General features: G+C 35.0%; 1 protein-coding gene across 1 annotated transcript in view; it reads right to left on the reverse strand.

Moving 5' to 3' along the window:
* Positions 1-4,036, reverse strand: part of LOC129226315 (uncharacterized) — a 175,826-nt gene extending 171,790 nt beyond the window's left edge. The window contains exon 1 of the mRNA XM_054860917.1: positions 2,741-4,036. Within this exon, the coding sequence (XP_054716892.1) occupies positions 2,741-4,036 (1,296 nt within the window). The remainder of the gene's footprint in view (positions 1-2,740) is intronic.
* Positions 4,037-14,178: the final 10,142 nt, after the last annotated feature.

The raw sequence follows: 14,178 nt of genomic DNA on the forward strand, positions 1-14,178 counted from the left end.
GCATGGTTTAAGACCGAAATGGGTTAAGTAGAATTCATAATTTATTTTGATGCCTGGGTTTGTATACACAAAAATCATGAAAAATACTTTAATTTTAACTAAAAGGTTTGATTTTGCACTTTACTGCCCCGTTCAAAGACTGGTTTAGGATATTGATGAGAAATGAAAATCTTTGCGTTTTGTCAAAAGTGCTACCATTAAACATTTCTTCGACCACTTAAAGTTTCCTTTATAGATCATTTTTGATTGTAGATTCCTTTCTTTTTTTTTAATTTTCAGGTTGTCAACATCCAAGCCCTGGGTATTGTTAATAAAAATGAATCAATAAAAGTAAATAACTATTAAAATACCCTCACTTTTTCTTTTCTAATGTGAGTGAAACAAATCACAATAAAAAAAAATTTCTAAAAAATTGTGCTTTTATCTCAATTAATATATTAAACCAATATTAGTCAACTGTTTACATTGCCTACAATATGCAAGACAATCTGTAACATATTAACAAACAGTATTTTCTTAAACGTTTGAAGATGTTATTCCTCGCCAAATTAAATAAAAACAGTAAGGTCAAAATAAAAATCATATGAAGTAGAAATAATTTGCAAGTTCACAGCACAGAAATTCAATGATGCCAAAATATCCCGCGAAGCAAGCAATGTAAGAAGGAATTCAGCTGAGAAATAGCTCGTTATAACAAGAATAGTATCATTATGAAAAGCATTTGGATTAACTTCTTCATCTCTATAAAAGCTAATTTTGTATGGTTTTTCCATGACTATCTAATTATTTACCTAACGAAAAAGTTAGTACCACGACTTGAACAAAATTAATTTAATTTTTGTAAGAATTTGTGACATTTTCGATGGACTGGTTTTAAGGTAGACGAGTTCTATTGTGGGGGATATATCAGGGGCGGCAAATAGGGGGAGCAAGAGGGGGCGTTTGCACCCTCAAATATTTTGCGCAGAATATTAAGAAATCAGGAAATTCAATTTACCTAACGCGCAAATCAGTGATCATATGCAATAGGAAGTTAAAAAAAAAAAAAAAAAAAAAAATCTGCAGAAGATCTTTAGTAAAAGTTGATGAAACTCGAGACCTGTCCAGCCACGAGCAAGTGTTTTTCGCTATTTGGATAAAAACTTTGAAATTCATGAATCATTTCCAGAACTTTCATAATAAAAAAATAGATGGAGAATAAATTTGTTTCAACTAAAGAAGAAATTTCCTCATATGGTTTATATGCCTTATACTTGTAAGTGCAGTGTTAAGATGATGCTTCTGCTTCCAATGTGAAAGGGCAGTGCAGTGTGACTAGCCCGATTTTTACGAGAAGTTTCTTGGTATTTTGAGTTCATTGTTGCGCTCATATTTTAAATATACGTTCAATTAGTGAGTGAACATTGATTCCTCCTGTTAAGAGGCATATTTAGCAGTTCAATACATTGTATACTTTCATGGAAACTTCTTACAAAAGACACGCTATTTTTGAAAAATATTCGTGCATCAACAGATACTTTTGCTGGATGAGGTACAAAATGGTCTTCAAAAGTTAAAGCTAGAACTCTTGATCGAGCTCCTATTAAGAGCTTCTTGTTAATTTGGATTTATTGGGCATATTAAAAAATAAATAAATAAAAAAGTGACAAAAATCCACATGATGATGCAAAGTCAAATGATTGACTCAATATTTTGTATCAAATAATAGATTCATTCAGTTTCTAATGAAATTAACACAAGATTTAGTGATAAATCTTTCAATATTATATGTGCAGGTTATTGAACAAGATAAATAAAATATTTCAGTTACAAGTAAAAGTTGTTGAACGAAGCAAAAAGAATTGTTTTGCGAAGAGCCAGTGTACTTCACTGATGAAAAATGAAGACTGGAGCACAAATTTTAAACTTGCATGGGTTTTTTTTTTAAAGAGAAAAATTTTAAAGATGCGTTTTCTAACATGACTTTGTAGCTTCAATTATTTTTTCACCGATTCCAATCAACTCAGCTAACTGTGAAAGATCATTTTCGTGTCTCAGAAGGTTAGAGAATTTTTTTTTTTTTTGGTGCATGATGGGACTTTCATCTTCAGCTATACTCCCAAGAGCATGCCGCTGGATATTGACGGAACATAGTACCAAGATTTCCTCTTCTTCTGGATTCCAAAAATCGTGCATTAAAAATTTACTTTAGAAACGGTAGTATCAAGATCTTTTCTGTTATAGCTGACTATAAAATAAATTAAAAGTGTGGATATTAAAATTTGAATTTCTTTAATGACCTTACTTAAAAAAATGTACTCGCATATTATTCCACATTGAGAAAATTCATGTTTAAAAAACTCGACCCCCCCCCCCCAAATGAAATGTTGAAATGCCCCCCTGGGATATATAAGAATCAGATCCAAAAAGAGAGAATAAATTTGACTGTAAAGGACTATCAACACCTCAACACTGAACTCTTACAACATTTTTCCTTCTCTGCGTCTGAGAAAAACCATTCAGAGCCCTAAGAGAAGATCTATAGCTATGAAAGTTATTTACATTTTTTTGAGGATGATGAATTAACTTGACTTTTGTCAAGTAGGAATGAGATGTGAGCCCAATTCTACTAAAATCTTTCTAGAACGTTTGCTTTTACTTTTTTTCAAAATAAGAGAACAAAGTTGAAACACGAAATCATTGACATCTAAAAGAAGATAACTAAACTATCTCATAAGAAGACAACAAGAAATATACTCACGTCGTCTACAAGATCGGTTGGTATCTGTAACCCATCCAGATGATTGAGAAGACTCTCTACTGCTAACCAGTCCCCTCTCTTGCACAAGGTCAGCAGTCGGTCAAGAACTGGAATATTTTCAGGTTTTTTCTTCTCAGACTTGTCATCGGAAGATTTGCCGTCATCACCAGATTCCTGAACCGATACTTCCTTAACGGATTCGGACGTACCGGGTGGTTGTCTACTAACGTTTGGAAGAGGCTTTCCAGGCACCAGTCGTTTCGACGGAGACGACTGACCGGGAACACCTTTTCGAGAAAATTTAGGAGAAGGCAGAGGAGCTACTACTTTCCTTCTCTGTGGTGAAGGAGATGTGGTTTTTTTGGTAGGAGACTCGAGTTTGGGGAGTCTTCGTGTTGGTGAAGGGGATGTAGTCTTTTTGGGTGAGTCCTTAGAAGTCTTTGGAGGAGTTTCTTTCTTGGGAGAAGACTTTTCGTCTGATTTGTCGTCGCTGCTGGCTTTCGCAGGTTTCTTAACTGGTGAAGTGGTACCGCTTGCTTTCTTCGTCGGGGAAGCTGTTGCGCCGTTCCCGTTCGGTTTTTTTGTCGGAGATGCCGCACCTGCTGGTTTTTTGGTGGGAGATGCCGCACCTGCCGGCCTTTTTGCCGGCGACTTAGTCCCATTGCCGTTCTTTCCATTACCATTTTTATCTTTTCCATTTTTACCCTCACCATTTCCATTGGTCGCCTTGTTCGCATCTTCCCTCTTCAAGGCGTTCGTCGTCTTTTCAAAAACCTTATCCTGTCCGTTCGTCTGACCGTTCGCTCTTCTCCCCCCGTTCGTGGGAGGATCACCGTTCGTTTGGCCAGTGCTTCTCCTCAACCCACTGGACGGTGGGTCTTCAGAGTTCTCTTGGCCGTTAGCCACACTGACGGCCTGAATTCCTACCCTGGACGCACCACCTGGCGCCACATTCTTCTGTTGTGATCCGAGTAAGGTGGTTGGTCTGACAGTTACAGGCTGTCCGTTGGCCACATCAGCCGGGTCAATCGCGTTCCCATTCGTGTCGTGCACCCCATTGACCCCATTGTTCATCAGCCTCGGCCTCCCCAGGCCCAAATTGCTGCTTGGGGGACCGATGATAGTTCGAAGAGGGGATCTGGGAAGCGCGGGAGGAGGGGGGTCATTGCTCCCCGGAACGGTTAACGTTACCACAGCATCTGGGGGAACAGGTCTGTTGGCAGGAAGAGATGTGTTTATGACACCCCGGCGTGTGGGTGAGCCGTTTTTGGGGGGATTGTTGCTCAACCCCGGCATTTCGCTTATTGCTCAAAAATCAGTTTTTGAAACACAGTTCATTGCTATAGATATTTCTAACTGTAACAAAAATATACATTATTTTATGACGTGGACGGACCTTAAATAACGCAGACATTTTGTAACCACTGAGGATCGTTGTTTTATGGAAAACGTAGTGAATAACAACTGTAATGACATTTTCAATTCACAAGCAAGCAAATTTCTCTCTCAGAACAATAAATAATTTCACTCTCTCAAACTGCAACGGTAAATAATTTAAGCCTGTTGCGAAACTAGGCACTTTATCCAAAAGTCATGTTTATTTTTGATAAAAATGTATTTCACGAAATGGGCGTTTTTCTTTTTTTTTACCTAGATACAAAAATATATATTTTCATTGATTTTATATAAAATTCTCTCCATATATTGAGTTTATAATATATAAAATATCTACAGTAACTTTGATAATTTATACACAATTCTTTAATAAATATTAAAGTTATTTAAGCGAAGGTTAATGTTAAGAAGCCATGCTTTACATTGTCAATATTTATTGCTTTTGTTTAGTTTCTCTAGATAAATCAATCACCACTTTGTGCCAATATTATCTTTGATGTTTAACCCGTTTTAGTTAAGTAACTTTTGCTACTTAAAAAAATTTCATTTAATTACACATTTTTATAAACATATTTTGTTTTGGTAATAAATATTAGATGCAAATTAGATTTTAGTTAACAGTGGTTATTAGATACAGTTTTCAAACAGATTCGTCTGTCGTAATGCTATTTCACACCATTGAAGTCAATACTTTTAGTTTTGAATAATTATAAGTTTTAATCGGTATTTATTTTGCATAAAAACAAGGGGAGAAAAAACGAAAAAGTTTTATAATGTTAAAACCTTTTCCATTAAAAAATATAAATGTTATTTTTCATTATAAAATAATATTCATATTTTTAAGTTTCAGTGAATTAAATGTGTGAAACTTCAGATGCGACAATTTTTTAGATGCGAATATTCTTCAAATAGTCTCTTTAAAAACTATTATTAATATTTTTAAACTTTTACATTTTCTAACCGAGTGAATTATATTTCTGACACTTGAGAATATCACTATAGTTTGCACTCCATGTAAACATTACACCATCTCTTTCCCAATATGTCGGTTAAAAGAACAGTTTTTAGAGTGCGGGTGGTGAACGAAGATGAATTACTGCGTGAATTTTCTCTTCCTATAAGTGAAAGGTGTTGGTGCGTGAATTGCAGGCCGTCAGTCGGTCTCATAACGCAATCCAAGAAGTCATTTTGTTAGAAGAAGCACACAACTTCCACTTCGAAGACAAACTTCGCGGCAGAGCCATGGTGAGGGTAAACATAAGATCCTCCGCCCCCGAACACGGTAAGGAGTCGGCGCAACAGAGACATCCCCGCGAAGAAAATACCTTCACATGGCAAGAAAACACCACATTGAACACACACCAGTTGATCCGGACCGCAACAACTCGAGTATTTAATAAAATATCACCACTCGTCGTAAATATTTAATAAAACATTTCCACGCATGGTCGCGAAGAACTGCCTAAACGGAGATTAGCTCCCGAAATTCCCTTACTCCGGCTAACCCAGAGCCCTTGGAAGGGGGGATGGGGGTGGCTCCCGCTCCCATTGGTTCGTGTCCAAGCGTGCGCTATTAATGTTGCGTCATACGCTCCTATCTGGAATTTCTTTTTGGTATTTTGCTCGCCTCTGATTTATAGGGGCACAGCCGGAATGCGTAATTATATCAAGTACTTTTGAAGGCTTTTTTCGATTTTTTTGTGCTGGGTGTAGGTGGAAAGTGTTACGCTGGGTTTCGGTGTGTAAAGGTGGGGTTGCCGGGCGCGTGACTTTAGAGGCCTTTTCCGTAAACACTCGCGGTGACCCGGGGTCCGATTTGAGCGAAGTATGAAGCATCAACTAGCAACCTTTGTGGGAAAATTCTGAAAAAAAGTTCCACGAAGAACCTAAAAATAATGTTGATTAAAAATTCTAAATTAAACTTTTCGGACCATAATTTTGTTTTTAAAAAAGTATAAATGTATGTCATCTTTAACCATTAAAAATAAATAAATAAATAAATTTAATAAAAAACGGCGTGCATTAGAAACATGATTTTATGTCAAAGATCAATGTGTGGCAGGAAAAGGACCTTTATTTCTTTCTCTCCGTTGGCAAATCAGTTTCACTTTTAATCATTTATTTATTATGCAGAAAGTATCGATGCAAGCCCTATGTACAACTGTATAAAATACGTACAATTTGCATTAAAATCTCTGCACATAAAACCGAAAATTGTATGGTGAAAAACAGGAAGTAAATTTTTCTTTTGCCAAATAACAACGATGTGTTTGTTTTCGAACTAAACCCGCTAGACTGCTCTTGGCTATAACTATTTTCAAATTTCTTGTTGTGTGCTGAGCATTTTTGGTATCAATGGAGAGGCTCTATTGCTGGAAGTAACAACAATTTGCAAAACAGTTCATTGACAATTTGCATTTTTTTACGTTTTTTTTTCCTTCGGTTGATTCACATATTAAACTTTGTTAAACTACTTTATCGATCATAATATGTATTTATAGAGGTATTTTTCGGTGACAGAATCTGATATGTGTAAAGTTAAGAGGTATTTTCCTCAAATTTGACCTATCAGCCTTTGGCAAACAACCACAGAATTGTATGAGGGCATTATTGTTTTTAAATATATTTGCAGTTTTGAGTATTTAGTGTGGAATTGCCTGGTATTTTAGTTCCAGTTATTACTTAAACTATCTCAAATAGCTTAAAAAAAGAAAAGAAAATAAAGATTTACGATTAATACACGATTAGAAACTCAGTAAGACATACATATTTAAGCTTTCGGAAGGAATATTATCCCACAGACGGACAGTTTTGGGCTTATAGTCAAACTGTGGGGGGTCAGAATTATAAGGACAGCAGAAAAATTGCACAGAAAAAGAAATCTTTCTGAAATAATTCAATGAAATTTACACACAAAAATGCCTTTTTATGCTAATAATCATTGTGGAATGCAAACGAAATATAAATGTTTTGCCGTGATCAATAAAAAAAATGTCATTGTTAAAACTGAACAAAATAAGGACAATTAACATTTTGCCCTGAAAAACCCTAGAAGGCAATAATATCCCCCTTTTTTTCAATCACTTTTCTCGAGATTGAGACAAGTTCGTCTTATCTCACACACGAAGAAACAAGATGTCCTACCTTTTCGTCTTTGCCGACCTTATTTGCCGTAATTTTTGAAGAAAGCTCTCTCAATCACAAATCTCTCTATTTTCAAATTTGTTGCATTTTGACATGTACGTCGTGAAAATTTTCAAGCAAACTTTCATTTTCTCAAGTGCTTTAAGTTTTGTACCTAGAGGGATGACTTAAAATAGAATGTGACTTCCCCAATCGCTTACTAATCGTTATGTAGTGCAATTTTGCACAACAAAAAACTTGAAAATTTTGCTTTTTGGATGGTTGAAATCTAATTGTTCTTATAATTGTATCCATATCACACGGGTGTCTAAGTAATTCAAGAATAATCTCAGAACATAATTTTTTTTTTCTAACGTGTTTTATATGTCTCAAATTAACCTAAACAAAAGTGCCAGAATATTAGTGAACCATCATGGTAAATGTACCAATAATGGACTATGTACCTGTAATGGCTTTGATTGGTGAAAACCAAGCTTATAGGACACTGATGGTAATAAAGAGAATAATAACAGATTCGGTTGAAACCACTTCTTTCAAATACACAACAGAAACAATTTTACTTATTATTGCCGTTGTTGTTTTGGGTATCTTTATTATCTTTATCTTAACTAATAATAAAGCTCAAAGTCTCTCTGTCTGGAGGATGTCTGTAGGATGTCTGGATGTCTGTGACGCGCATAGCGCCTTTTAAGAACAAAATCATCATAAGATGGACGAGTAAATTACGAAATTATCATAACGTGGAACCATAACATGGGCACAAGCCATTTGGTGAGAAAATTCACCATACATTATTTGCACTGTCAAAAATGAAACGCTCAATTTTGACGATTCGGCAATCCTCGAGCACTATTTCGTTCTTTTCTACGATCCTTTCGTCATCGAATCACTTGATATTTGACAAAACCAGAAATCTCAAATTTTTCACGAAATAATTTCGTCCCGATTTCGTCATATTGCAGTGCATTCTGGGAGTTTTCGTTTCAGTCTTGTACTTGCTCGTTAAATTATTTTACGGCAGTTATTCTAAAGGATTCATAAAAAAAGGTTAGTATTTATTAAAATCTGTATGTGTATTGTGCCTTCTTTTATGTATTGTTATATTTTTGTTTAGTGTTGTGCTTATTGTTGTATTTAAAACACATTAAAATTGAAAACGACCTGTTCGATTTGGTTTGGAATTCTGTATAGACTAATTTTGAGTCCCCTCCACGTTAGGCTTAACTAACATTATTTTTTATTTGCAAATGAAAATGTGTGTTTGTTGACATTTGTTTCCGAAAACGTACTTCCTTTATTTCCGTTAGACAATTGACAAAGATGACCAAAGCATTTTTACGAATTTAATCTTACATAAAAATTCCACCGTAGCTACAGCAACGCAGATAATAAATACAGTGCCTTGATAAATAGCATAGAACTTTGAAGCTTTTAATTGCAACGTTGAATATGTTCCATGGTTATGTGTTTTCATTCTTCTTCATGAATTTTACTAATATAATTCTGGTGAACGAAGTGTTTTTGTTTAATAATTCAAATTTTTTTTACTCCGCATTTTTATTTTCTTACACAAATATACCGCCCCCACCCCCTCTCTAAGTATTGGTATTTTTTTCTTCTTCTAATCTACATGAAATATTTTATTCAATACAATAATAATTTATACAGTAGCTCTCTCCCAAAAGTGTACGTTACACTTATCGTTTTCGATGAAATATTGCTCTACCCATTACGTAAGATTAATATTTTGGAATGGGTAAACAATAGATCTTCTATAGTTAATTCTTAACAAAACTACATGAAATATTTTAATAGCAAAATTAAATATGATTTTGATGAAATTAATAATCTAAAAGTATTAAGAACTTTATCTCACAAAAGTGTTCATAAAAAAAATATTTTTTAATAATTGCTTAGCAACCTTTTAAACAGGCGTATAAAAATGAAGGAAAAAAAGCGCTTAATGCAATTAAAAATAAATGCAAACTGGCTATCAGCTTATGGTTCGGAAATGATACCCCCCCCCCCTTTTTTTTGTTAGGCTCGTTGACCGGACTTATTAAAGTCGTACCACATGTTGTTTATGTAATGTGGAGACACTTCTGCAGCTGTCTCCTGTTTATGTTGTATCAATACTTCATTATTTGTTGAGTCTGTTTCTTTCTTTTTTCTTTTGAATGATTTTACTTGCAAAATAAAACATGAAGTAAAGTAAGTATTAATTTTATACAAAACATTTTAAGTTACAAAGAAAATATTAATTTCCATAAAGAACTATATGTTTGTGCTTTGCAGCTAAATATTTTCAATATTTTTTCAATTTTTCCCAAATTTAAAATAAGTTACTGAAGGTAACCTTGATTTGAAAAAAGGTAAGTTAGCAGCATGTTTGAAAATAATAACAATTATAAAGCGTTCTTTGTTGTTTATTTTCACGTTTAGTACGCTAAATTCTATACTAATTTGTGTTACCTGATTTGTGATAATTATGAATTTTTCCATTATACATAGTTTCTACAGCTGAAATAAATGCAGCATTAATTTTATTGCCATATTTGCTGCCTCAAGGAATTATCAGCAAAAAAAAAAGGGAATTCCCTTCAGAAGCATTTCATAGATGAACTACTAGTAAGTCCAAATTTAAGTTATAGTAATGGTTTTTGCTGTAGACAAAGTAAAATGTCAATATAAAATTTCAATTGAAAAATATAAAGGAAAATAAAAAGCATATGATAAAAACTAGCAAACTTTGCTCGATACGCTAGTCACTATTTTCATTACATACCTTTTGAATCTCTCACTTGCAATTCTGTCTTAGCGTCGGCCATGGTTGCATTAATGCTTATGGAACTATCTTAGTAAATCTGTAAGGTTCTAATCAATTATGTTATATAAAACCTAATTCCCTTGAAGTTCCAGACAGGTAAGTATGAAGTATGTACCAAAGTACTCCAAAGTATGAAGCATGTACTGCATGCAATAATACACTTCCTGTATTAATCATAAATTTTGCCAAACAAGCTTTCCACATAGAAGCAAAATTAAGAAGACAAATAATCGATAGATAAAAGGAAAAGGTAAGCTTTTTCTCAAGATTATCTAATTTCATTTTCTATGTATAATTTTCGAACAAAGATATACAAACTTAAAGCTCTCCATTTTATTGCACTATTTCTTTAAAATTTAGGGTATTAGTTTGATAAAAATCTTTTTTTTTTTTTTGGAATTTTTTTATGCGATGCAATGAAGAAGTAAATCCCCAGCAATTTTCTCATGAGCAAATATTGATGTAACTCTGCATAAAAGTAACCTATGTCTTATTCTTCCAGAACCCAATGTCTGCTGAGGAAGTAGCACTTCTATATTCCCAGTAGGGCTGGACGATGTAGGAATTTTTACATCGTGATGCATCGCCAAACTTACATTGCGAGTAGTTGAAGCAGTTTGAATTATTCTTCCCGCTATAGGCGGCAAACCCCCGATTAGGGGAGTTTTCCTTGCAAAAATCCAAGCTTTTGTCAGAATTTTCCCAAATTTGGCACGAAAACTACCCTATGGGAATTCACAAACATCAAAGGACAAATGTACCAAACTTGGAATAGATCCGACAAAAACCCACGCGGGGGATTCCCCATGCATAGCGGGACTAAAACGGGGGAATTCTCGAGCATCAAAGGAATTCTGTGCCAAATTGGGAAAAGATCTTATAAAAACTGGTTTTTGAAAAAAAAAAAAAAATAGACCCCAATAGCTGGACGAAAACTCCCCAATGAGAATTCCTGAGCATCAAAGAAGTTCTGTGCCAAATTCAGAAAAGATCCCACAAAAACTTGCTTTTTATAAGGAGAACCCCAATGGGGGTTGCCCCCCCCCCCCCCATAGTAAAAGAAAAGATTCGACAAAAACTAGATTTTGAATTCCCGAGCATCAAACGACCTCTGTGCCAAATTTAGAAGAAATCCGACAGAAACTTGGTTTTTGTAAGGAGAACTTCCATGGGCGTTGCCCCCCCCCCATGGAGGGACTAAAACCATTGTGTGTGCATTCCCGAGCATCAAAGGACCTCTGTGCCAAATTTGGAAAAAATGACAAAAACTTGGCTTTTATAAGGAGAACCCCCATGATCCCCCGACAAAAAAACTCAGGCAATGACCTTGGCTTTTATGAACCCCTTTATGGGGGTTTAGTTAGATACCATGGGGAGTTTATGGGGCCAGACTAAAATGCGGGTTTCCGTCCCCCCTTTTTTTTGCTTGGATAAAAAGAAAGCTTGAATGTAAGCAAACTTCAGGAGCACCGATCTATCGGTTTAGAGGTTTTTATTCTAAACCAGTGTAATGATGTAGGGTGTACTATACATCGGTATTTTAAGATGTATCGATGCATCGTAAAGCCCTAATTCCCAGATATCATTTCACATTGTTCTTTAACTTGGATTTGCAATAATTATTTTTACATTTTAAAGAAATTGTCTGCTTGTATTTTTACATTAATAAAAAATTTTTAAACATCTTTTATGTGCCTCTTTTTTCAACAAATACTTGCCTTTTGCTTTAGGCAGATAGGGGGGGTGCAGGCCAGTCATTTCGATTTTTTTCCCAACGGTGCAAAAAGGTGTATACTGTTCAAAAATTTTATAGAAAACCAACTAAAACCACGGCCTTTCGTACGTACAGACATAAATGTTCAAAAATAAGGGGGGGAGAAGGTCAACCCCCATGAATGACCCCCCCCCGTAAAGGACGGGCCTGTGAGTGTGACTATGCGCATCAAAGTGGGAAATTATGGTGGTAAGATACCGAAGTAAAGACTTGATTAAGTCTTATAAAATACAATCGAACCTCGTTAAAACGAACTTTAATGGATCATTAAAATCGATTATTCTTAACAGAATTCGTCTTTTCCGAAAAACAATAAACAATGGGACAGAGATTACGAAAAAAGTTCGTTTTAGGAGTAATTCTTTTTAAGCGAGTTCGAATTAACGAGGTTCGTCTGTATTCTCAAAAAAAAAGAAAGAAAACTAATCAGCTAAAAAAGAAAAAAATAAAAGAAACTCAAAAAATTACGAAATTAACGTGCTCAAATATGACGAAATTAATTTGATGAAACTAATACTCTCAAAACTACGAAAATGATTGTCGATTTGACGAAACTAGAATGACGAAATATTTCGCTACATTTGACGAAATTCGCATCTTCAAACCAGAGACGAAAGCAGTTTCCTCAATTTGACGAAATGTTCGCTCGGAGCATATCCCGGGAAGCGATTTTGTCAGAAACGAAGAAAATTTCGTCGAATTTGAAAGTCCATTTCTGAGAGTGTGTAAATATACAGGCGAACTAAAAGACCTTTTAAGTTTCTATTACGGGCAAAGCTGTGCGGGTACCACTAGTAGACAATAAAGTATGGTGAACTGTCATTGCTTGCCAGTTCTAAGAGATTTCGTTAAAAGGCAAGTTGTTTCACTTCTAGATGTTATTTTGTTAAAAATATGCATCATTTTTTCTCATTGAAATGCATTTTTAAATGTTTCATTAAACATTTATTTATCTATGAGAGTTGTTTAGAAAACACTAGCTGCGTATCCCGGCGTTGCAAGCTCTACCTCGAAAGTAAAAGTCGCTTCAAGTGGCGCATGCTCAACAATCAGGCTTGATTTTAAAAAAAAATGGCGTGAAATTTCCCGTAAACGTGTAGATAAGAGCAATTTTATGACTCAAAATTTAAATGTATTCTTTGGACTTTTTTCAACATTTCATTAAACCTTTCGTTTCAATTCCGCGGGAATTCCTGAGCATCTGTGCCAAATTTGGCAGAGGTCCGACGCAAACTCATTACTGGATCCCCCTCCCCCCCCCCCCCCACACTTATGGCTTATTATTAAAACCGAGTGATTCTCTTAGAAAATGGCTTAGTTACTCTTTTAATGGTTGCGCTTCTTGATTAATTAAACTCACTGAAAAAAAAGCAGTTATTTTTTTGAATGAGCATTTAAGTGGCCCTATTTGGGCAAGGGGGCGTAATTGGCACGCCTGGATTTTTTTTTAATGATTTTTTTCATACCCATTACTAGGGCATATAGAAGGTTAAAGATACATAATCCCTTGAATTAAGGCATACTTTTAAAGATTTTACGTAATAATAATGATGTGCGAAGCTTCGAACAATGATGGATAAAAAACGTAATGAGAGAATTCTTAAAAAACTTTATTGTAACTGATTTAATATCCTTAAGTGGTCCATTATCGATACATTTACCTTACGCAAAAAATATAAAGGAAAAAAAATAAACCGATTAACGGTGGGAGAAGGTTATTCTTCAAAAGAAACGTACAGTAAACTCCCGATTATCCACGGAATAGAGTGGCACTGTCACCGGTCAGCGAATTCGCGGAAATCCGCAAATTAGGTAAAAACGGTACTAGTGTATAACAATGGCTTAAAAAGATTAATAACACTCGCATACATTTAAACTATGGCAAAGTGATAAAAGTTTATTTAAAAAACTGCATGCAAACGCTAAAAAATATTGGCTCATTATTCTCTAAATACTGCCAAATGGAAACCAGATACAAAAATTTTTTTTTCGTCAAATTTGTCGCCATGACGACTAAAAGCTTTTGCGATATTTCGTCAAAGGCTCGCCAAATCAACATCACTTGAGCTTGCATTGAAATTAATACTGATTTTCCCTAAAACGGTGTAAAAGACCCGTTCTGAAGCAGCCGAATGCAACCAAAAGGGGAGGGGGTGCACAATTAGACCTCTCTCGAGAGTCCACATACCAAATTTCAACTTTCTACGGCATACCGTTTTTACAGTTAGGCGAGATACATACGCACATACACACGTCACGATAAAACTCGTTGTAATTAGAGCCGCTATATAGATAGGC

Source organism: Uloborus diversus, chromosome 7 (assembly GCF_026930045.1).
Source record: "Uloborus diversus isolate 005 chromosome 7, Udiv.v.3.1, whole genome shotgun sequence".
Lineage (NCBI taxonomy): Eukaryota > Metazoa > Arthropoda > Arachnida > Araneae > Uloboridae > Uloborus > Uloborus diversus.